The sequence below is a fragment of the Heterodontus francisci genome, chromosome 7 (genome assembly GCF_036365525.1).
Source record: "Heterodontus francisci isolate sHetFra1 chromosome 7, sHetFra1.hap1, whole genome shotgun sequence".
Classification (NCBI taxonomy): domain Eukaryota; kingdom Metazoa; phylum Chordata; class Chondrichthyes; order Heterodontiformes; family Heterodontidae; genus Heterodontus; species Heterodontus francisci.
The window spans coordinates 124,115,763-124,138,202 of record NC_090377.1 but is presented as its reverse complement, the minus strand read 5'-3'; the positions used below and the strand labels follow the sequence as shown (position 1 = coordinate 124,138,202).

Below are 22,440 nucleotides of genomic sequence, written 5' to 3'. Positions count from 1 at the left end.
TGGGTGGGAGTTGTTGGAGGGTGAGGGGTTGGCTTGTATTGAGCACAATGGTCAAAACTAGCAGTGTGATTATCATTAGTCTTGAGCTTCCAATATTCAGCATGATTGGTTATATTAGTTTTTTTTTTAATACTCTTCTTTCTCTTTGAAATGGCCAGTGTTCCTTTTAAAGCCCTTGTTAGTTTTGTGTTGCGTTCTGAGTTTCTACCACACACCTCTCTGGTACATCAACCTGCGTGTTACACTCTTGTTAGAAACTGGAGCTCTTTTATTTGACGGTGGTAATATGCCCTTGCCCCTCAAATGTTTCCTCCTCCTTTGTCCTATCTAGAGGTTGAATGTTCCCTTCCCAGTTCGCTGATGGCCTTGTGTCTAATGAAACTGCCCAGCGTAGCATGAAACCATAAAGACTAGAAATTCGCAGGTTCAATTTATGCACATGCAAGATCGATAATGAAATCAAGGTGTTATTACTTATTGATAGGAGGAAATCTGAAATCTAAATGCTGTGGTACATGGGGCATTTTGTCTGGATACTCATGGGAGCTCTCTTGTTTTTGGTGCCCTAACAAACCAATTGCAGTACCCAAATTGTTTGCCATTAGTGGGCAATTCTTATCTTTTCACATAGATTGGAGGCATGGCAAATATTTTTACCAGCCCCTTTGAAGAACAAATTTTTTTAAAAGTATGTATTTGATATGAATTGTCTAATTATTGAATTAATATGGCAAATTGATACAATCATTGGTGATCATACTGACTGGGAAAATCGGTGATCATAGTTTTATTGACTATTTTAGTGAAGGGCAAACCAATGCATAAATATGATTGCATGCTCAACGCTACCATTATTAAAGAAACAAAAAATTGACCAACTGTGCTGCAGTCCATCACTGTGCTGATGGGAGAGACTGCATGTAGCTCAACACTGATTGACTTATCCAAACTGGTACCCTTTTTTTCTAGAACAGTGGGTATTGCCTTTAGCCCCGTCTCCACTCCCAAGGCTAAGGGCAGTAAACCATACAGGTTCTGAAAGTTCCTGGTTCAATTCCTTGCCCCAGCCAACATTCCTCCCTTAATCAACATCACCAGAAACAAATTCATCTCATTGCTGTTTGCAAAAGCTTGCTACGTGCAAAATGGCTACTGCACTGCTGCCATAATGGTTATGCGAAGACATTATTTAAATACTGGTCTTTCTCTGTACTGATTTGTCTGATCTCACCTGGGGCAGCAGTTGGAGTTGCCCGAGGCCAGGGAAAGGGATAATCAGTTAGAATTTCTGATTTTTATTTATTGTTTACATTCATTCTCAGGATGTGAGTGCCACCAGCATGACATTTTACTTCCCATCTCTAGTTGCTGTGAGCAGCTGGTGTTGGATGGGACTGCCTTTGGTACAACTGAGGCCAGTTAAGAATTAACCACATTGGCTTGGGACTGGAGTCGCATTAAGGCCAAAGTCAGGTCAGCAGGTTTCCTTCCTTGAAGGACATTAGTGAACTAGTTGGGATTTTACAGCAATTTATCTGATACCAGCTTCACTAATACCAGTTTTTAAGATCCACTTTTTCCTTTAGACTGAATTCAAATTCCCGAATTGCCCTGGTGCAATTTAAACTCCCGCCCACTTGATTATTAATTGTACCCTCTGGGTTACAAGTCCAGTAATATAACCACTGTGCTACTGTACCCTACAGGTCCAAATGACTACTGATTCACTGATCCACTGCTTGCTGCCTAGTGACTCCTGTTAGAAACTGAGTGAGCCTAGACTTTGGGAAAGAGTGGCTTCATGTGAAGCGTTGCCACCAGCCGCTTGCTGGGTGTTGGCGCTTGGGGAAGCGCACCCCAATGCTTCAGATGACAATGGTGGGGGGGGTGGGGTGGGGAGAAATATTGTGAGGGATCTGAGGAGTCGGGTGCGGGGGAGATACAAGAGGAGATTGAGTAGTCTCAGGACACATTAAAAATCAGCATAATTATTATTAGCTTCAATATCTTTTTAAACTTCTGTAATTCTTTTGACTGGAATATTTATGTTTTAAACAATGATTGCTGACGAGTTCCTGAAGAAACTAAATTATCAAGAGACTACTGAGCTTGAAAGTGCAGGAAGCTGGATTAAATCTCACATGCTTAACGTTTAAAGCATTCCTGTTTAATGATGATTAAAGTTAAGCTCTCTCTGTGTTCAGAGTTAATCATCCATGATTCTCCCCACAAAAGGCCTTCAGCACTCTGTTCAAACAAAAATCAAGAATTAATATTTTCTTGTAACAGTTTTTCCAATGGGGATTTTTTTTTTCCTTCCGATGATGCTGGAACTATTTCAGACATTACAGGCTGTTTAGCATTTGTGTGCTATCCAGCAGTCAGGCCAGACTTCTGAACAGACAACACAGGCTTGGACCAGTTGATCTCACATGACTTTGCCAATGGAGGCGAGAGCAACTGTATATTCAGGTCAATTGGGTTAAAGGCCAGGGGATAATTGGACCAAAGCAAGAATGGAGGTGGGGGGGCAAGGGGGCCGGGGACTGAGGATAGGAGGAGGGGGAAAGCATGCTTATAGAAACATAGAAAATAGGCCCTTCGAGCCTGCTCCGCCATTCATTATGATCGTGGCTGACCATCCAACTCAGGAACCTGTTCCCGCTTTCCCCCATATCCTTTTATCCCTTTCGTCCCAAGAGCTATATCCAACTCTTTCTTGAAAAAATAGACTGTTTTGGCCTCAACTGCTTTCTGTGGTAGTGAATTCCACAGGCTCACCACTCTCTGGGTGAAGAAATTTCTCCTTATCTCCGTCCTGAAAGGTTTACCCCGTATCATTAGACTATGACCCCTGGTTCTGGACTGCCCCACCATCTGGAACATCCTTCCTGCACCTACCCTGTCAAGTCCTGTTAGAATTTTATAGGTTTCTATGAGATCCCCCCTCGCTCTTCTGAACTCCAGCGAATATAATCCTAATCGACTCAATCTCTCCTCTTACGTCAGTCCCGCCATCCCAGGAATCAGTTTGGTAAACCTTTGCTGCACTCCCTCTATAGCAAGAACATCCTTCCTCAGATAAGGAGACCAAAAGTGCACGCAATATTCCAGGTGTGGCCTCACCAAGGCCCTGTATTATTGCAGCAAGACATCCCTGCTCCTGTACTCCAGTCCTCTCGCTATGAAGGCCAACATACCATTTGTCTTTTTTACCGTCTGTTGGACCTGCATGCTTACCTTCAGCGACTGGTGTACGAGAACACCCAGGTCTCGTTGCATATTCCCCTCTCTGTTTATAGCCGTTCAGATAATAATTTGCCTTCCTGTTTTTTCTGCCAAAGTGGATAACCTCACATTTATCTACATTATACTGCATCTGCCATGCATTTTCCCACTCACTCAACTTGTCCAAATCACCCTGAAGGCTCTCTGCATCCTCCTCACAACTCACCCTCCCATCCAGTTTTGTGTCATCTGCAAATTTGGAGATATTACATTTAATTCCATTATCTAAATCATTAATATATATTGTGAATAACTGGGGTCCAAGCACCGATCCCTGCGGTACCCCACTAGTCACTGCCTGCCATTTGGAAAAAGACCCGTTTATTCCTACTCTTTGTCTCCTGTCTGCCAACCAATTTTCTGTTCATCGCAATACACTACCCCCAATCCCATGCACTTTAATTTTACATGCTAATCTCTTATGTAGGACTTTGTCGAAAGCCTTCTGAAAGTCCAAATAAACCACATCCACTGGCTCCCCCTCATCAACTCTACTAGGTTACATCCTCGAAGAATTCTAGTAGATTTGTCAAGCATGATTTCCTTTTCGTAAATCCATGCTGACTCTGTCCAATTCTACCACTGTTCTCCAAGTGCTCTGCTATAAAATCTTTGATAATGAACTCTACAATTTTCTCCACTACTGAAGTCAGGCTGACTGGTCTATAATTCCCTGTTTTCTCTCTACCTCCCTTTTTAAAATAGTGGGGTTACATTAGCTACCCTCCAATCTGTAGGAACTGTTCCAGAGTCTATAGAATCTTGAAAGTTGACCACCAATACATCCACTATTTCTAGGGCCGCTTCCTTAAGTACTCTGGGATGCATACCATCAGGCCCTGGGGACTTATCGGCCTTCAATCCCATAAATTTCCCTAATACCATTTCCCTACTAATACTGATTTCCTTCAGTTACTCCTCACTAAACCCTTTGTTCCTCAACATTTCTGGTATGATATTTGTGTCCTCCTTTGTGAAGACAGAACCAAAGTATGCATTTAGTTGGTCAGCCATTTCTTTGTTCCACATAATAAGTTCCTCTGTTTCTGACTGTAAGGGACCTACATTTGTCTTCACCAATCTTTTTCTCTTCACATACCTATGGAAACTTTTACAGTCAGTTTTTATGTTCCCCGCAAGCTTACTCTCATACTCTGTTTTCCCCTTCTTAATCAATCCCTTGGTCCTCCTTTGCTGAATGTAAAACTGCTCCCAATTGAGGGTGTGTGGGGAAACTAGGTAAGTCACTAGACATATAAGGGGCTTTGTGCATACAAATAGCAATGTTAAATCTACTGAATTAGAACTATTTACATCTCAGACGCCTAATGATCAGACTTGTTTCAGCCCTTCTACTTAGAGGTTGCACCCATTGTTGGGTGTGGAGTTGTATGGATGCATGAACTGTCAAGGGTAGTAAATGGTGCTTTGTCATGAAACATTGTTAAATTACTTGCACTGGAAATATCCTCACTGAACCACCTAAAGACATTACAGGTATTTCATAGAATCTGTTGACCCAATCACTGATTTTAATAGACATTAGGATTGGAGGAATTTGAGGATGAAATCTTTTACTGTGCAAACAGTTGCATTGAGCACTTAAGCTTGCTGAACTTAAAAGTTAGTTGGCTTTATTTTAGCCTTCAGCTATCTTAATGCAGGGAGGGGAGTCTGAAGATCGTGTTAGTATAATGCTCAGAACCTTGCTCGATCTTCTGTGTTAAACCGCTTGAAAATGCAGCAGCTTAATATTATCTTAGTGCTGTATGTGGATAATGTAGCATTGTTGCCAAGTGGTTGTTCATTGATTCCTAAAGGGAGCAGGCACTGAGGTTATAAATTAATTCTACTTCACAGCAAGTGTCTGGATTAGGATTATACTTGGATCAGGAGCTGTGCAAACGATGAAAGATGTAAATATTTATATCACGGCTCATTTAATCCACTTTTATTATTTCAAACCCAACAAGCGGATATGACACTAAAGTGATTCACTTTGTGCTGTGCTCTATGTCAGAGTTACTGATGCATTTATTGAATGTAGTGCTTTGTTTGGTATTGCATTTTGTGTTAGTGATATTCACAGGGAGAAATTCTATACAAAGAGACTGCATAGGAACAATGGTATAACAGCAGGAAGTGATGATACATTTATGCATGGCATTGCTTAGGCTATTATTTTAGTATTGCATGAAGCTATACACACCCCATTATCGGAAGGGTGTTAGAGCCATTGGGAGAGTACAATAGAGAATCACTATAGTGAAAACAGTTGTGAAGAAAAGCTTGAAAAAGTTGGCTCATAATTCAATACAATTCAATGGAGAAGGTTAAAGGAATATCTCACAGACATTTTCAAAATTCTGTTAAGTTTTGAGAGGGTAGAAAGTGAGAATTCGACAATTCCATAATCACAGGGTGTAGACTCTGAATTATCACTCAAAGAATAAAGCACAAAGTTATTCAAACATTGGATGCTTTACCATAAGTGGCAATTGCACTAGAGACTGTAACATTGTTTAAAGGGAAATAGAACAAGTATTTGTAAAGGGAAAATATAAAAAGCTGCAGAGAATGAACAGGGACATAGGATAAGAGTAGATAACTCTTTTGAAGAGCTAGTTGAAACCAGTACAGACATTTCTCTCTGCTGTAAATGCAATGAATGGAACATGCTTTGCTTCATTGGAATTTCCCTTTGTGTCTGAATGATGAGCGGCATGTGTAAATGGAGTTTACACATTTGGAGTTGCCTTGAAGTTAGGAGTGTTTCTTTAAAAGCTCAAATAATGGGTTTTTTGATCACATATTCCTGGGAGTATTAAAGACCTGTAGCATACTCATTGACCTAGAAAGAGTCTGAATTTGAATTGAAAAGGGGTGCGACATCATGCACAGTTGGAACTGAGGGATCAGGTGATGATGAAACTGTATTGTCAAGGGCAGACGGAATGAAAGCCAGGAGGTTTTAACATCAGTTGAGAGAGGCGAAGCCAGGTAGGATTGGAACTCAAAATCAGACCAGATAAGACAAATTGCAACCAGATAAGGAAGAGAGAGGCTAGAGAGGAATAGAATGAGGCCAGATTGGATGGAAGTGAGTTGTTGGTGGGAAGGTTGACAGAAAAAACAGGAATGGACAATTGAATGTGAGAAGAAGGCAGCGAGACAGAGAAGGTCAGTGGGAAAGAGAGAATAATGTGTATTGTATAAGACAGCTGAAATAGTGTGTCCAATTCTGGACACCATACTTTCGGCAAGCTGTCAAGGCCTTCGAGAAAGTGCAGAGGAGATTTACTAGAACGGTGCCATGGATGAGGGACTTCAGTAATGAGGAGAGCCTATAGAGGCTTTAGAGCAGAGAAGGTTAAAGGGAGATTTCATCAAGGTGTTCAAAATCATGAGTCTTGATAGAATAAATACAGAGAAACTGTTTCCAGTGACAGCAAGGTCGGTAACCAGAGGTTGCAGATGTAAGATAATTAACAAAAGAACCAGAGACGCAATGAGAATTTTTTTTGCACAATGAACTGTTACCTGGAATGCACTGCCGATGGGATGGGAAGTAGATTCAATAGTAACTTTGAAAAGGGAATTGGTTAGATACTTCAATGGGCAAACGGCAGGGAAGTGGGACTAATTGGATACCTCTTTCAAAGAGCCAGCACAAGCGCAATGAGTTGAATGGCATCTTTCTGAGCTGTATGATTCTGTAACAGACTCACAATGGAGGGCAGAGGATAATAGAAAATAGACTAATACAAGAAGAAAGAATGGTAATGCAAAAGCGAATAGAATCATCATAGGGGAAAGGATGAGCGACCAAGAGCACCACAGTGGGAGAGGGGAAGAGAGTGACGAGAATTGCAATGGGTAATCAACTGCCTGTTCAGGTGGATGTTGAAGATTTGATGGCACGCTTTGAAAAGAAATTGGAGCTTCTCCCAGTGTCCTGACTAACCCAAAAGCAGATTTGTTGGTCATTGTTTTGTTTCTATTTTAGGACCTTGCTGTGTGTAAACTGGCTGCAAATGTTACTTATACAACTGTCACTGCACTGCATAGTAATTCATTGTGTGTGAAACACTTTGAGATATGATAAATGCAAGTCATATGATGTGTAGGCTTTTCTGATTTTAGATTTAGGGGGGCGGTTTGGGTGGGCAGTTGAAAAAGAGGAATACTTTGTTGTGATGCTTTAAACCCATTAGCTATAAATAATTGCATGATTTAGATAGAGGGATTTATAGTATAAATATTAAATGATACAAGGGGAAGGTGTGTTTTTTTTAACTCCAGTTCTGAATTTTAAGTCTCTCTGTGCCATCCACTATCGTCCAACTGAGAGACAGGTATGTGATCTCTGCCACTGCCAGGTAACTGACTGCCAGCAGAGTTACTACGGGCCCAGTGGTCATTTCTCCGACCTGTTGGAAACCACCTCAACACCCATCTCCGATGGCACTGATCTGGGATCCTGAAGTAGGGAAAATCTGCTTTCAAGTGTTTATACCATGTCATACTATGGCATGGTGCATGGAAGTCTCTTCGCAACCTGGCCTCAAGACAGGGCTATACATCTGCACTCATCAAGGGCTGACTAATCTCAATGTTGTTCTTTTCAGCATGAAGCAGCCAGACCACAGAGTAGTGGAACCAGCACTGTGTACAGGAACCATCAAGGGTCAGCACTGCCCCAACATGTCTCTTCCATACACCAGGCACTGTTTTCATCGTATCCTGAACACTGTCCCTTTCTCGAACTGCTGACCTGCGGTTTACACTATAATAACGAAGATAAAGATTAGGTCTAGGCACAAGCTTTTAAGAAGGTTTGCTGCATGATTAATTTCCAATATCCCTTTTTTCTTTTGTGTTGAGCATACAATGAAATTGAGTGTAGTTGAAGCACTCTGATAAAATGATTGGTCTCCTGCTGTGCATAAATTTCATTCAGCCCGGTATGTCCATGTCAGTCAGCTCAGGAGCAATCAAAAATTAATCTCTCTGCTGCGCCTTCACCACATAGTCCTGTATTTCTCGCTGCTTCAGGTATTTATCCAATTATTCTTAAGAAATACAATGGTCTCTGCTTCAGTTACCTGTGTCTAACTATGCTTTGTGTGAAGCAATTCCTCCTAACCTCTTCCCCTCTCTCTTAATCCCTCTCATCACTTCATTCCTCAGCCAGATGTAATAGACTTTCCCCATTCACCATATCAAAACCTTTGAGGATTTTAAAAGTCTCTGTTAAATCTCTTAGGTTTTTATGTTGCGCGGAAATAGTATCTCGAGTTTCTTTAGTTCCCTCCTCCTAACTATTTACCCGCCCCGGATATCATCCTGGTAAATCAATGCTGTATTATGCTATGACTTTGTCATGTCCTTCTATAACAAATCATCAAACACTGCACTCCGTACTCTCAACTGTGGCATAACTAGTGCCTTGCACAAATTTATCATTGCTCCTTTTGTAAAATCTAAACTGCTATTGGCATTCCTTGGGGCTTTATCTCATTTACAAAGAGTTGAGTATTTGAACCTCTTGGCCTCTCTGTTCACCCTTCAGTGTCTTTCTAGCTATTTTCCCCTCTCCCACAAATATACTACTTCACACTTGTCTACAGTAAGTTGCATCAGCCACCTGTCTGCCTGTTCTGCTAACTTGTCCCTGTTCTCCTCAATCTTGCCCATGGCTTACTTGTGTCCAAAGAAAGTTTTAATATCATACTTCCTCTGCCCAAACCCAAATTATTTACGTTGGCAGAGAACAAAATTGGACCCAGTCTTTGACTGCTGGGTTTACCAGTTCCAACCCTTCTTCAATCCACATTATCAACCCTTATCCATAATCTTTTGTTTCCAGTGCATTCACCACTGTTCCATCCCTCTTGCTACTTTTCCTCTACTTAGATCTGACTTTTTGTAGCAAGTCGTATGTGGTATGAAAATCCATATACATCACGTCAATTGCATTTCCCTCATCTATATAGTCAGTTACTACTTCAGCCAAATGCAACTTATGTTTAACCCATGCATTATTAAATGCTGCCTAATGTTTTCCTGGATTTGCAGCCTTTGGCCACAATAATCAAAAAGTTTATAACTAAAACGTAAAGGGGAGGAGGTTTTGCCACATTTATACAAAGCCTTGGTTAGACCACATCTGGAGTACTGTGTACAGATCTGGGCACCATACCTTAGAAGGGATGTACTGGCCTTGCAGTGCAGATTCAGAAGAATGTTGCCAGGGCTCCAAGGGTTAAATTGAGAAATGATTATATAACCTATGCTTGTAATCCCTAGAATATGGAAGGTTAGGAGTGACTTATATAAGAACATAAGAAATAGGAATTCAGTAGGCCATTTGGCTCTTTGAACATGCTCTGCAATTCAATAACAACTAACTTTCCTACATATCTTCTACCTGAACTCCACCTTGCTGCACCATTCCCATACCCTTTAATTCTCTGAGTACCCAAAAATCTATCGACCTCTGTCTTGAATATACTCAATGGCTGAGCATCCACAGCTCTGTGGAGTAGAGAATTCCAAGGAATCTCAATCCTTTGAGTGAAGAAATCTCTCCTCATAGAGTCATTGCGGTACAGAAGGAGCCCATCAAGTACATACCAGCTCTCTCGAGCAATCAAGTCAGTCCCATTCTCCCACTCTATTATCATAGCCCTGCAAGTTTATTTCACTCAAGTGCCTGTCCAATTACCTTTTGAAATCATTGATCATCTTTTCCACCACCCTTGTAGGCTGCAAGTTCAGATCATTCCGGGAGGGTACCAGCGGATTGGAAAACCGCTAATGTGACGCCCCTGTTCAAGAAAGGAGGGAGACAGAAAGCAGAAAACTATAGACCAGTTAGCTAAACATCTGTCATTGGGAAAATGCTAGAGTCCATTATTAAGGAAGAAATAGCAGGACATTTAGAAAAACATAATGCAATCAAACAGAGTCAACATGGTTTTATGAAAGGGAAATCGTGTTTGACAAATTTGTTAGTGCTCTTAGAGGATATAACTAGCAGAGTGGATAAAGGGGAACCAGTAGATGTAGTGTATTTGGATTTTCAGAAGGCATTCGATAAGGTGCCACATAAAAGGTTATTGCACAAAATAAGAGCTCAGGGTATTGGGGGTAATGTGTTGGCATGGATTGAGGATTGGTTAACTCACAGAAGGCAGACAGTCAGGATTAATGGATCTTTTTCAGGTTGGTAATCCGTAGCTAGTGGGGTGCCACAAGGATCGGTCCTAGGGCCTCAACTATTTGCTATCTATATTAATGACTTGGAGGAAGGGACAGAGTGTAGAGTATCCACATTTGCTGACGATACAGAAATAGGTGGGAGGGCATGTTGTGATGAGGGCACAAAGAATCTGCAAAGGGATATAGATAGGTTAAGTGAGTGAGCAAAAATTTGGCAGATGGAGTTTAATGTGGGGTAAGTGTGAGGTCATCCACTTTGGTAGGAAGAATAAAAAGACATTATTATTTAGATGGAGAAAGACTACAAAATACTGCAGTACAGAGGGATCTGGGTGTTCTTGTACATGAAACACAAAAAGTTAGCATGCAGGTGCAGCAACTAATTAGGAAGGCAAATGGAATTTTGGCCTTAATTGCTAGGGGGTTAGAGATTAAAAATAGGGAAGTCTTGTTACAACTGTACAGGGTGTTGGGGCCACACCTGGAGTACTGCGTACAGTTTTGGTCCCCATATTTAAGGAAGGATATACTGGCATTGGAGGCAGTTCAGAAAAGGTTCACTAGGCTGATTCCTGGAATGAAGGGTTTGTCTTATCACGAACGCCTAAATAGGTTCGGCCTTTATTCATTGGAGTTTAGAAGAATGAGAGGTGATCTTATTGAAACACATAAGATTCTAAGGGGGCTCGACAGGGTAGATGTTGAGAATATGTTTCTACTCGTGGGGGAATCTCAAACTAGGGGTCATAGTTATAGAATAAGGGGTCACACATTTAAAACTGAGATGTGAAGGAATTTCATCTCTCGGAGGGTGGTGAATCTCTGGAATTCTCTACCTCAAAGAGTTGTGGAGGCTTGATCACTAAATGTATTTAAGGAGGAGGTAGATAGATTTTTGAAATCTCGGGGAGTCGAGGGTTATGCGGAGCAGTCCCGAAAGAGGAGTTGAGGCCTGTCACAGATCAGCGATGATCTTATTGAATGGCAGGGCTGAATGGCCTACTCCTGCTCCTATTTCTTATGTTCTTATTACCTCTTCCTGATATCCCCCCTCTATCTCTTGACCAAAACCATAAACCTGTCTGCTGGTCCTTATACCATCAGCTAATGGGAAAAGCTACCTGTCATAAATTTGTATACCTCTATCAGATCTCCCCTAAACTTTCTTTGCTCCAAAGAGAGCAACCCAGCTACTGCAACCTAACCTTGTAGCTAAATTCCCTCATCCCTGGAACCATTCTGGTAAATCTCCTCTGCACCCTCTTAAGGACCTTCACATCCTTCCTGAAGTGTAGTGAACTGGTTGCAGCACTCTAGTTGTGGCCTAACTAGAGTTTTATCAAGGTTCTGCATAACTTTCCTGCTTTTGTACTCAATACTTTTGTTTATGAAGCCCAAGCTCCCATATGCTTTGATGACTACGGTCTCAATATGTCCTGCTACTTTCAAAGATCAATGTACATGAACCCCTCAGGTCATCTCAGTTCTAAATGGCTGGCCCTTCATTCCACAACTGTGACCCCACGTTCTCGATTCCCCAGCCACGGAAACATTTTTCAGTATCTACCCTGTCAAGTCTCCTTAAGAATTTTTTATGTCTCAATTAGATTACTGCTCATTCTTCTAAACGCGAGGGAATATAGGTCTAATCTACTCAATTCTTCCTCATAGGATAATCCTCTCATCCTCAGAATTGGTCTAGTGAACCTTTGTTACGCTCCCTCTAGTGCAAGTGTGAGTTCAAGTAGTGCTCTAGATTGTGCACTCTTGACCACAGAACACCCTGTTTCCGTGCCATCCCCTCTATAATTTGCTTTGAAGGCACCAAGTAGGAAATCCAGATGACAGGAGAGAATCTTGTGAAGACTCACAGTCTCAAGGTGGTCACTTCACGGTGCTGCCATCAAAATGACACCTTTTATTTCTCTGACAGTGGACCGTCTTTTTAAAGGCTTATTTATTGTGGCAGCCTGGTATTAAGTGGTCAGTATCGCCTTTTTAAACAGGTTCTCACTGTACTTCAGTCTGAGGCTGATGCTATTTCCTTGACCTTGGGCGATTCAGATATCCTGTTGAGTCGATCACAGCAGCTGTTCTCGAGCTGCACGGCCAAGTTTGCAGATGGGCAGCAGTGTTCCATTCCAGTGTTTGACATCACGCACCAGACACCACTGTGTGAAGAACATGCAAAGAAAATGGTAAATATCTCAAAAAACGTGTGTGTGTGTGTGGTTTTAAAAAAACAAATTTGGTGGTGAACTTGTGGTTATTAGGGTCAGTGCTGGAGACGCTCTGTACGTTTTGCACCTGTTTTCAATGTCAAACATTCCCAGGTCAGAATGATACCAGAAATTGGGAACTATAGTTATTAGAAGAGGCTTGGTATATTGGGACAGCAGGAACTTTCTAGAGCAGAGAACACAAAGAGGAGTATTAATGGAGATTTTGAAAACTATGAAAGACATTGTTAGAGTGAGTATGGAAAAACTGTGTCACAGAAGAGTGACTGCTCTTTACAGTGAATTGAGTAGTTTCTTTTAAAGTGTCCTGAGGTCATGAAAGGCGCCACAATACAAAGTTCTTTCCCTCAATCCCCCTCCTCCTCTCTGCCCCACCTTCCCTTCACCCCACCCTCTCTCCCTATCTCTGCCCCTCCCTCCCTCACTCTGCTTACCCCCCCCCAATGCCCCTCCCTAACCCTCCCGCGCTCCACCCATCCCTCCCCCTCCTGTTCCAATCTCCGAGTCAGTGACACGATATGGGGAAACGGAGGAGAGATCTTCAGGGGAATTTATTTGCACAGATGGTTGTGGAGCATGAACTGTATTGCCATGAGAAGATGATGAGGCAGAGATTGCTGCATCTTTTAGAGCAAGAGAAGGTGAACCAATAATATGGGGGCTTTGGAGAAAGGACAGGGCAGTTTGAATAGTTTTGAATTGCTCCAGCAAAGGAGTGGCATAGATGCTTCTGTCTATAAACATCTATGGATCTTCAGGTGTAATGCCAAGAGTAAAGTTGCCAATATAACTGCAGCAATGAATAGTCCTAGATCAGGTGCCATGTCCATTTGGTGCACCATCTCAACTCTGATTACTGTTCCTCATATCAGCGGAGCACCCATTGGTGCATCAGTGTGAGACTGGAATGAGACTGAATATTTTATTCTACGGATGTGATACCAGACTGCACAAACTGGTTTGGACTCGAGCCCTTATGGCTGTTAGTGGTGTCAGACGTCTCACCAATCTGGGCTGGATTCAAGTCTTAGTCACAAAGGTATATTAAGTTTATGTCGCACTGTTACCCAGTTTACATAGTTTGGATGGTGGCGAATTATTTGGACTTTTATAACTTGTGTGTATATGGTGGTGGTGCCACTGAGCCATCAGAAGCCATGACGTTGTTCTGCAGTACATCTGGTTCTATATTGTTTGATATACATGAGACTTAAAAGAGAAAGTCCCGTCACTAAAACGTGTAATGTGAGCTGGCATTCCAGCGCAATTACAAGGGAGTGTTTCATCCTCTGAAGTGCGAACAATGACCAGGTGTTAAGCCAAGTCCCTGTTCAGGTGGTTTGCATGGACACTGGAGACCCAGTTGCTGTATTTGAAGAGGAGTGAGATTGCCTGCCTAAGATCCCTCCCATAACCACAACCCCAAAAAACAATCAATCATTTCCTGCCTTGTTCCAACCTGAATGCTCCTCCTTGTGCCCCTCACCACCACCCCCCCAAAGGTCGGTCTTTCTTCCCCTTTGTCTCCCCCACCCCGCCTCCCCCTCTTCCCCACCCTGCCTATCTGTTTCATTGTGTTTGAGCGGTAGAGAGAGTGCAAAATATCCTGTGCTGGCGCACATCTGTGTGCTCTGGGTATTTTGTTGCACCCTCTCCTTTTCAGTCTTATTTCACAGCTCTGTTTTGTCTCAGGATAACTTCTTGCGAGGGGACAGCAACCGGAAAGTCCAGCAACAGAGGAAACCCAGGAAGAAAACCAAGCCTCCAGCACTTACCAAAAAGCACAAGAAGAAGCGGCGGAGAGGCCCGCGGAGGCCTCAGAAACCCATTCCTCCAGCAGTGCCCCAGGGCAACCTTTCAATGCCTACCAGCCTTGGAGTGTCAGTCTCAGCCTCACATGTTAGGTAAGCACAAACAGTAGAGCAGGCTGCCTTCTTGGCAGGCAGTGTGAGAGTGTGTACCTTTTCCTCACTTTTGTTCCTTTTGGGGACAATAACATTTGAAAAAAAACTCACTGGGAATTGTGGCTCATTCTGTGACCCACACAGAGGTACTCAGTACGTTATAGGAGGTATACCACTGTCTCATTGTCTATAGTTTAAAACCCACTTCAGAAATCAGATGTTAAATTGTTTCCCTGCCCTCCCAGATTCTCCCTACCTTGGCTGAAGGTGCTAGCTCTTGCTGAGGTGATTTCATTGGTGTCGATAACCTTCTGGTACTTTATCCATGTGGCCATCCTTGTGTTGGCAGGCTGATTGGGGGTGGAAAGCGCTATTGCTAGGTACCCATTGGCTCCTTATCAGGACTGAGAATCTAAGACAATTTGAGTTGGACCTACAAAAGTCAGCTAACTCAGAAACTGATCCTGGGACCTCCTTGTCTCTGTGTCCTGGTACATCTCCAGAATGGCCATTTACCCACTAGGACATCAGGGAAGCTGAACATATTTGGATATTAGTTGTAGCTCAGTGGGTTGCACTCCTGCCTCCAAGGAGTCAGAAGATTGTGGGTTCAGGTCCCACTCCAGGACTTGAGCAAAAAGCTCAAGGCTGATTCTCCAGTGGCAGTGCTGAGGAAGTGTTGCACTGTTGGAGGTGCCATCTTTCGGAAGAGTTCTTTGACCGAGGACTCATCTGTCCCCTCAGGTGGATATAAAAGATCCCACAACACTCTTTTGAAGAAGATCAGGGGAGTTCTCCCTGGTGCTTCAGCCAATATTTATCAGCCAACATCACAAACTCATTATCTGGTCATTATCACATTGCTGTTGGTGGGACTTTGCTGTGCGCAAATTGGCTGCCGCATATTCTACTTTATGGCAGTGACCTCAGTTCAAAAAGTACTTCATTGGATGTATTGCACTTTGTGACATCCTCAAGTCATGAAAGGTGCTGCAGAAATGCAAATTTTCTTTTACTTGGTAAGCTACCCTGTGGTTGAAACTCTTCTCCACATGGGGCATAAGGTAAATTGCCCTAGGATGCTATAAGTTAGAGTTTGGCAGATTTCCCTGTTGGGTGACAGAGTATTCATTTGTATGTGGAAGTTGATTTTTCTGACTACACTCCTGTGAAGCACCTCTTAAAGTAATTAAATATCCTGAGGTGCTTCACAGGAACTTAGTCAAACTTTGTCTATGAGCCATTTGAAGGGATATTGGGACAGGTGCAAGAGATGGGTTTCAATGAGCATCTTGAAGGGGGAGCCAGAGGCAGAAAAGTTTAGGGTGGGAGTTCCAGAGTTTAGGGCCTCAATGACTGAAAGCACAACAGTCAATGGTGGGTTGAAGAGTGTGGTCTCTGGAAAGTAATGTGACATTAACGTGACTATCCCTTCTCGACCTGTCTGCAGTCTTTGACATGGTTGACCACACCATCCTCCTCCAGCACCTCTTCACTATTGTCCAGCTGGATGGGACTTCTCTCGCCTTGTTCCACTCTTATCTATCTAATCATAGCCAGAGTATCACTTGCAATGGCTCCTTTTCCTGCTCCCATACCATTACCTCAGGTGTCCCACAAAAATCTATCCTTGGCCCCCTCCTTTTCTTATCTACATGCTGCCCCTCAGCAACAGTATCCAAAAGCACAGCATTAGTTTTCACATGTACGCTGACACCCAGCTCTACCTCACCACCAGCTCTCTCGACGACTCCACCGTTGCTAAATTATCAAACTGCTTATCTGACATCCAGTACTGGATGAGCAGAAATTTCCTCCAGTTAAATATTGGGAAGACTGAAGCCATTGTTTACGGTCCCCGCTCCAAACTCCGTTTCCTAGTTACCAACTCCATCCCACTCGCTGGCAATTGTCTGAGACTAAGCCAGACTCTTCGCAACCTTGGTGTCATATGTGACCCCAAGAAGAATTTCCGACCACACGTTTGTGTCATCACCAAGACCGTCTATTTCCACCTCCATAACATTGCCCAAATTCATTCCTGCCTCAGCTCATCTGCTGAAACCCTCATGCCTACCTTTGTTCCCTCTATCTAGACTTGGCTATTCCAACACTCTCCTGGCTGGTCTTTCATATTCTACTCTCCGTAAACTAGAGGTCATCTGAAACTGTGCTGCTCGTGTTCCAACTTGCAGCAAGTCCCCTTTGCCTGCCACCCCTATGCACGCTGACCTACATTGATTCCTGGTGAAGCAATGTCTTGATTTTAAAATTCTCATCCTTGTTTTCAAATCCCTCCATGGCCTCACCACCTCCCTATCTCTGTAACCTTCTCCAGCCTCTCAACCTTCCAAGATATCTGCGCTAATCTATTTCTAACCTCTTGAGAATCCCTAACTTTAATTGCTCCGCCATTGGTAGCTGTGACTTCAGTTGCCTAGGACCTAATCTCTGGAATATCTTCTCTACACATCTCAGCCTCTCTACCTCGCTTTCCCCCTTTAGGACACTTCTTAAAACCTACCCCTCTGACCAAAGCTTTTGGTCATCTGACCTAATATCTCCTTATGTGGCTTGGTGTGATATTTTTTGATTTATTACATTAAAGGAACTATATAAATTGTATTTTTATTGCATCACCGAAGCCGATAACATGACTGTGGGAGAGCACAAGGGTCTGAAGCAGTTTGCTATCTTCTGGGGTGATTTATGAATCTCATTTTCTTCTGTTACTGCTACTTTTGAGCATGAGCATTGATCCTGTCAAGTTTGTTCATCTCTCCTGAAGAGTTTCTTTATCCTTGATGCCACAATACTGAAATTAATATCTCACCCCTTCCTTTTTGATTGCAGGAATTCCTCAACTCCAGAACTTAGTGCTGATGAAATTCCTGATGACATTACCAATGAGATCACCGATATGCCAAATGACCTGGAACTAAACCAAGAGGAGTTGGCAGAGGTCCTTCAACGGTTGCCTGATGACTTGCAAGACTTTGACCTCTTTGAAGGTGATATTCCAACCAATGTGCTTATCTTCTAAACTGTGTGTTTCCAGGGTTTTTCATTTTCTGCATCAGCCATTCTGTGGCCTTTCTGCAGACCTCTTATTATCAAAATAGGGGCCGTTTTATGCTGTCCTTAGGACTGCTCTGATTCTGTCTTGTTATCTTTCCCACGTTGTTGTTGCTTCGCAACTATGAATTTATCTGAATGAAATACACAAAGTAGTTTGTGGAGATGGTGCATGATTTAAAACAGCCATTTTTTTTTTTTAAAGAGCTCATAAATGTTGGCCTGGGCCTCTTCTACTGAAAATAAATTTAAAACGTTCAAATGCTTTGTTAATCAATACATTGCTGCACTGAGAGCCAGGGGAGTGGGACTAACTGGGTAACTCATTTGTTGGAGCAAATGATCATATCCTATGCAGTATAATTCTATTGTTCTAGAGACCCTTGATGGTCACATTGTTTCACCTTAATGGTGCTTTCTTTGGTACTGAAGGTGGTTTACAGTGGGTTGGCTCCACGATTACATCAGTGTAGAAGGGTGATGTGTTCATTGCTCACAAAAAGACAATTGTAATCCTCATTCCCTGCGTGGCAGTGGCAGTGCGAGTGAGGGGTTAAGATGAATGGTGGGGATCACCATGAGTCCCACCCCATCATTTTTACTCTCCTGAATTCAGGCATGGGCAGACCAGCTTTCCCAGAGAGGTGGGGATCTAATTTTAATGGCAGTGTTGTCTTCTGAGGATGTCACCTTTTTATGCATGGACCTACAAAGGCCTGAAAGCTGCTGGCTTCATGGATCCTGGCTGTAAGAGGTTCAGGGAAGTGACTTCTTTCACGTTTTAAGAAGTTCCTCATGAACTAAGTAGGGCACTCCTGCTTTAAGGATAACTTGGGCCTCACCTGGCTCGGGCTTCCCTGATCCCAATCACAGACTTGATCTCTCCCTGACACCACTTCAAGGTTCATTTCCATGGGTTGGTGACCTGAACATGCCCACTGCCCACAAGTACTGCCTGTATGCCGTGACATTATTCCTGCTGGCTTTGGGCGGGAGAACAAAATCAAAAAGAAAGAACTTGCCAGCCAGTCTGCATGCAACAAGGTCCCACGAACCACTTTGAGACTAAGAGAGACTTGCATTTCTGGCACTTTCAGTTCTCATTTCAGAGTTCCTGCATCCATAATATTTTGCTCTTATGTTGCATTTATACAGTGCTTTCCATGGCCCCAGGATATCCTAAACTGGCTGCCGTGACTCAATCGGTAGAGCTGTGCCCTTTGAATCACAAGGTTAGAGGAACGTAGGACTTCTGAGCCGGAATAGGTCATTCAGCCTGCTGCACCATTTGATAAGATCATGGCTGATCTGGTTGTGGTCTCAACTCCACCTTCCTGTCTGCCCCCCATAACCCTGGACTCTCTTGTCCATCAAAAATCTGTCCAACTCAACCTTGAATAAATTCAATGACCCAGCCTCCAATGCCTTCTGGGGAGGAGAATTCACAGACTAATGACCCTTTGAGGAAAAAAATTCTCCTCATCTCTGTCTTAAAAAGGCGACCTCTTATTCTTAAACTGTATTCCTGAGTTCTAGTCTCCCCCACAAAAGGAAACATCCTCCTGATATCTACTCTATCAAGTCCTTGCAGGATCTTATATGTTTCAATAAGATCATCTCTCATTCTTCCAAACTCCAACAGGTATAGGTTCCGGGATCAAATCCCACTTCAGGACTTAAGTACAAAAATCAAGGCTGACACTCCAGTGCAGTACAGAGGGTGTGTTACATTGTCTGAGGTGTCTTCTTTTGGGTGAGACGTTAAACCGAGGCCCCTTCTGCCCTCTCCTGTGAATGTAAAAGATCCCATGGCACTATTTCAAAAAAGAGTGGGGGAGTTATTTCTGGTATAATAGAAACAGAGAGTGCTGGAAAAACTCAGCAGGTCTGGCAGCATCTGTGGAGAGAGAAACAGAGTTAATGTTTCAGGTTGATAACCTTTCACCAGAACTGGCAAAGGTTAGAACTGTAATAGGTTTTGAGCAAGTGAAAGTGGGGAGAGGGGAGGAAAGAAGAACAAAAGGGAAGGTCTGTGATAGGGCAGAGGGCAGGAGAGATTAAATGACAAAGATGTCCTGGAACAAAAGGCAAAGGGAGTGCTTATAGTTGTAGTAAAAAACAAAGCATTTGTGCAGAGAGTATGTTAATGGCAGAATAAGGAACAGCAAAAACATGAAAAACAAGTTTAAGACTGGCACATGGTTAAAAACAAAACACAATCAAAATGGGGGTCATGGTCTGAAATTGTTGAACTCAATGTTGAGTCCAGAAGGCTGTAAAGTGCCTAATCGGCAGATGACCTGAAACATTAACTCTGTTTCTCTCTGCACAGATGCTGCCAGACCTGCTGAGTATTTGCAGCACCTGCTGCTTTTATTTCAGATTTCCAGCATCTGAGTATTTTGCTTTTATTTTGGAGTTATCCTGGTGTCTTGGCCAATATTTATCCCTCAGTCAACATCACAAAAATGGATTATTTGGTCATTATCACATTTGTGGGAGCTTGCTGTGCGCAAATTGGCTGCTGCGTTTCCTACATTGTAACAGTGGCTACTCTTCAGAAGTACTTAATTGGCTTACGCACGTTGAGACCTCTGGTGGTCATGAAAGGTGCTATATAAATGCAAGTCTTTCTTTATAGTCAATGAAGCACTTGTTTTTGAAGTGTAATCACTGTTGTAGAAATGCCGAAACCCTCTTACACACATCAAGAGCCCACATGCAGCAATGAAGTATTGATCAGGTCATCAATATTTTAGGGGTCAGTAATGGCATGTAAATGAGGGCCATGGAGTTAAAATCTCCCAGGCTTCAAGTTTCAAGAGTCCCCAAACCAAAGAGCTAAAATTCAAAGGGATGAGCAAAATCTTGATCATAGGGGTTTGATTTAAGGAGCTTCTTGAATGCGGAGAAGGAGGTGGGAGTAGGGTGTGGTTTTATGAGGGTTCCAAAGGATGGTGCTGTGGGGCTGGCAGAGGTTACACGGTTAGAGAGAGCAAGGCTGTGAAGGGATTTGGGAACAAGGATGAGCATTATATGTTGCGCAGTCTTGGTGGGAACTGGGATCCAATGTATGTCAGTGACCACAGGATAATGGATGAGCAGGACTTGATGGGGGATAGCATAAGGGCAGCAGTGTTTTGAATGCTTCAGGTTGACATAAGTATGGCATATCAGCCTGTATGTCACTGTATAGCACTGGGACACAGTACTGGTGGGTACAGGTCTGTCACTGTATAATACTGGGTTATAGTACTGGTGGGCACAGGTCTGTCATTGTAACTGGGGTACAATACTGGTGAGTGCAAGTCTGTCATGTATAGCACTAGGACACTACTGGTGGGTACAGGTCTGTCATGTATAACACCAGGGTAGTACAAGTGGGTACAGGCCTGTCATGTACAATACTGGGACACAGTACTGGTGAGTATAGGTCTGTCACTAACAATGAGGTACAGTAGTGATGGGTACAGATCTGTCACTATAAGAGGTACAGTACTGGTGGGTACAGGACTGTCACTGTATAACACTGGGATACAGTACTGGTGGGTACAGCTCTGTTGCTGTATAGCACAGCTGCAGTACTCGTGGGCACAGGTCTGTCACTGTAACTGGGGTACAGTATTGGTGGGTACAGGTCTGTCATGTATAACACTGGGGTACAGGTCTGTCCCTATAACACGGGTAGAGTACTGGTGGGCACAGGTGTCTCACTGTAACTGGGGTACAGTATTAGTGTGTATAGGTCTGTCATGTATATCACTGGGACACTACTGGTGGGTACAGGTCTGTCATGTATAACACTAGGACACAGTACTGATGGGTACAGATCTGTCACTGTATAACACGGATACAGTACTGGTGGGTACAGGACTGTCACTATAACACTGGGGTATAGTACTGATGGGTACATGTCTCACACTATAACACTGGGATATAGTACTGATGGGTACTGGTCTGTCACTATAACACTGGGGTATAGTACTGATGGGTACATGTCTCACACTATATCACTGGGGTATAGTACTGATGGGTACATGTCTCACACTATAACACTGGGGTATAGTACTGATGGGTACATGTCTCACACTATAACACTGGGATATAGTACTGATGGGTACTGGTCTGTCACTATAACACTGGGGTATAGTACTGATGGGTACATGTCTCACACTATAACACTGGGGTATAGTACTGATGGGTACATGTCTCACACTATAACACTGGGGTATAGTACTGATGGGTACATGTCTCACACTATATCACTGGGATATAGTACTGATGGGTACATGTCTCACACTATAACACTGGGGTATAGTACTGATGGGTACATGTCTCACACTATATCACTGGGGTATAGTACTGATGGGTACATGTCTCACACTATATCACTGGGATATAGTACTGATGGGTACATGTCTCACACTATATCACTGGGGTATAGTACTGATGGGTACATGTCTCACACTATATCACTGGGGTATAGTACTGATGGGTACATGTCTCACACTATATCACTGGGGTATAGTACTGATGGGTACATGTCTCACACTATAACACTGGGGTATAGTACTGATGGGTACATGTCTCACACTATAACACTGGGGTATAGTACTGATGGGTACATGTCTCACACTATATCACTGGGGTATAGTACTGATGGGTACATGTCTCACACTATAACACTGGGATATAGTACTGATTGGTAC

The 22,440-nt window shown here is 43.0% G+C and overlaps 1 protein-coding gene across 3 annotated transcripts in view; it reads left to right on the top strand.

Annotated features, from left to right (window-relative positions):
• Positions 1 to 22,440, top strand: part of LOC137372303 (INO80 complex subunit D-like) — a 93,177-nt gene that overhangs the window by 56,982 nt on the left and 13,755 nt on the right. For all 3 annotated transcript variants that reach the window (XM_068036108.1, XM_068036109.1, XM_068036107.1), the window contains 4 exons: positions 7,917 to 8,026; positions 12,577 to 12,710; positions 14,445 to 14,656; positions 17,510 to 17,667. In XM_068036108.1, the coding sequence (XP_067892209.1) occupies positions 7,917 to 8,026; positions 12,577 to 12,710; positions 14,445 to 14,656; positions 17,510 to 17,667 (614 nt within the window). The remainder of the gene's footprint in view (positions 1 to 7,916; positions 8,027 to 12,576; positions 12,711 to 14,444; positions 14,657 to 17,509; positions 17,668 to 22,440) is intronic.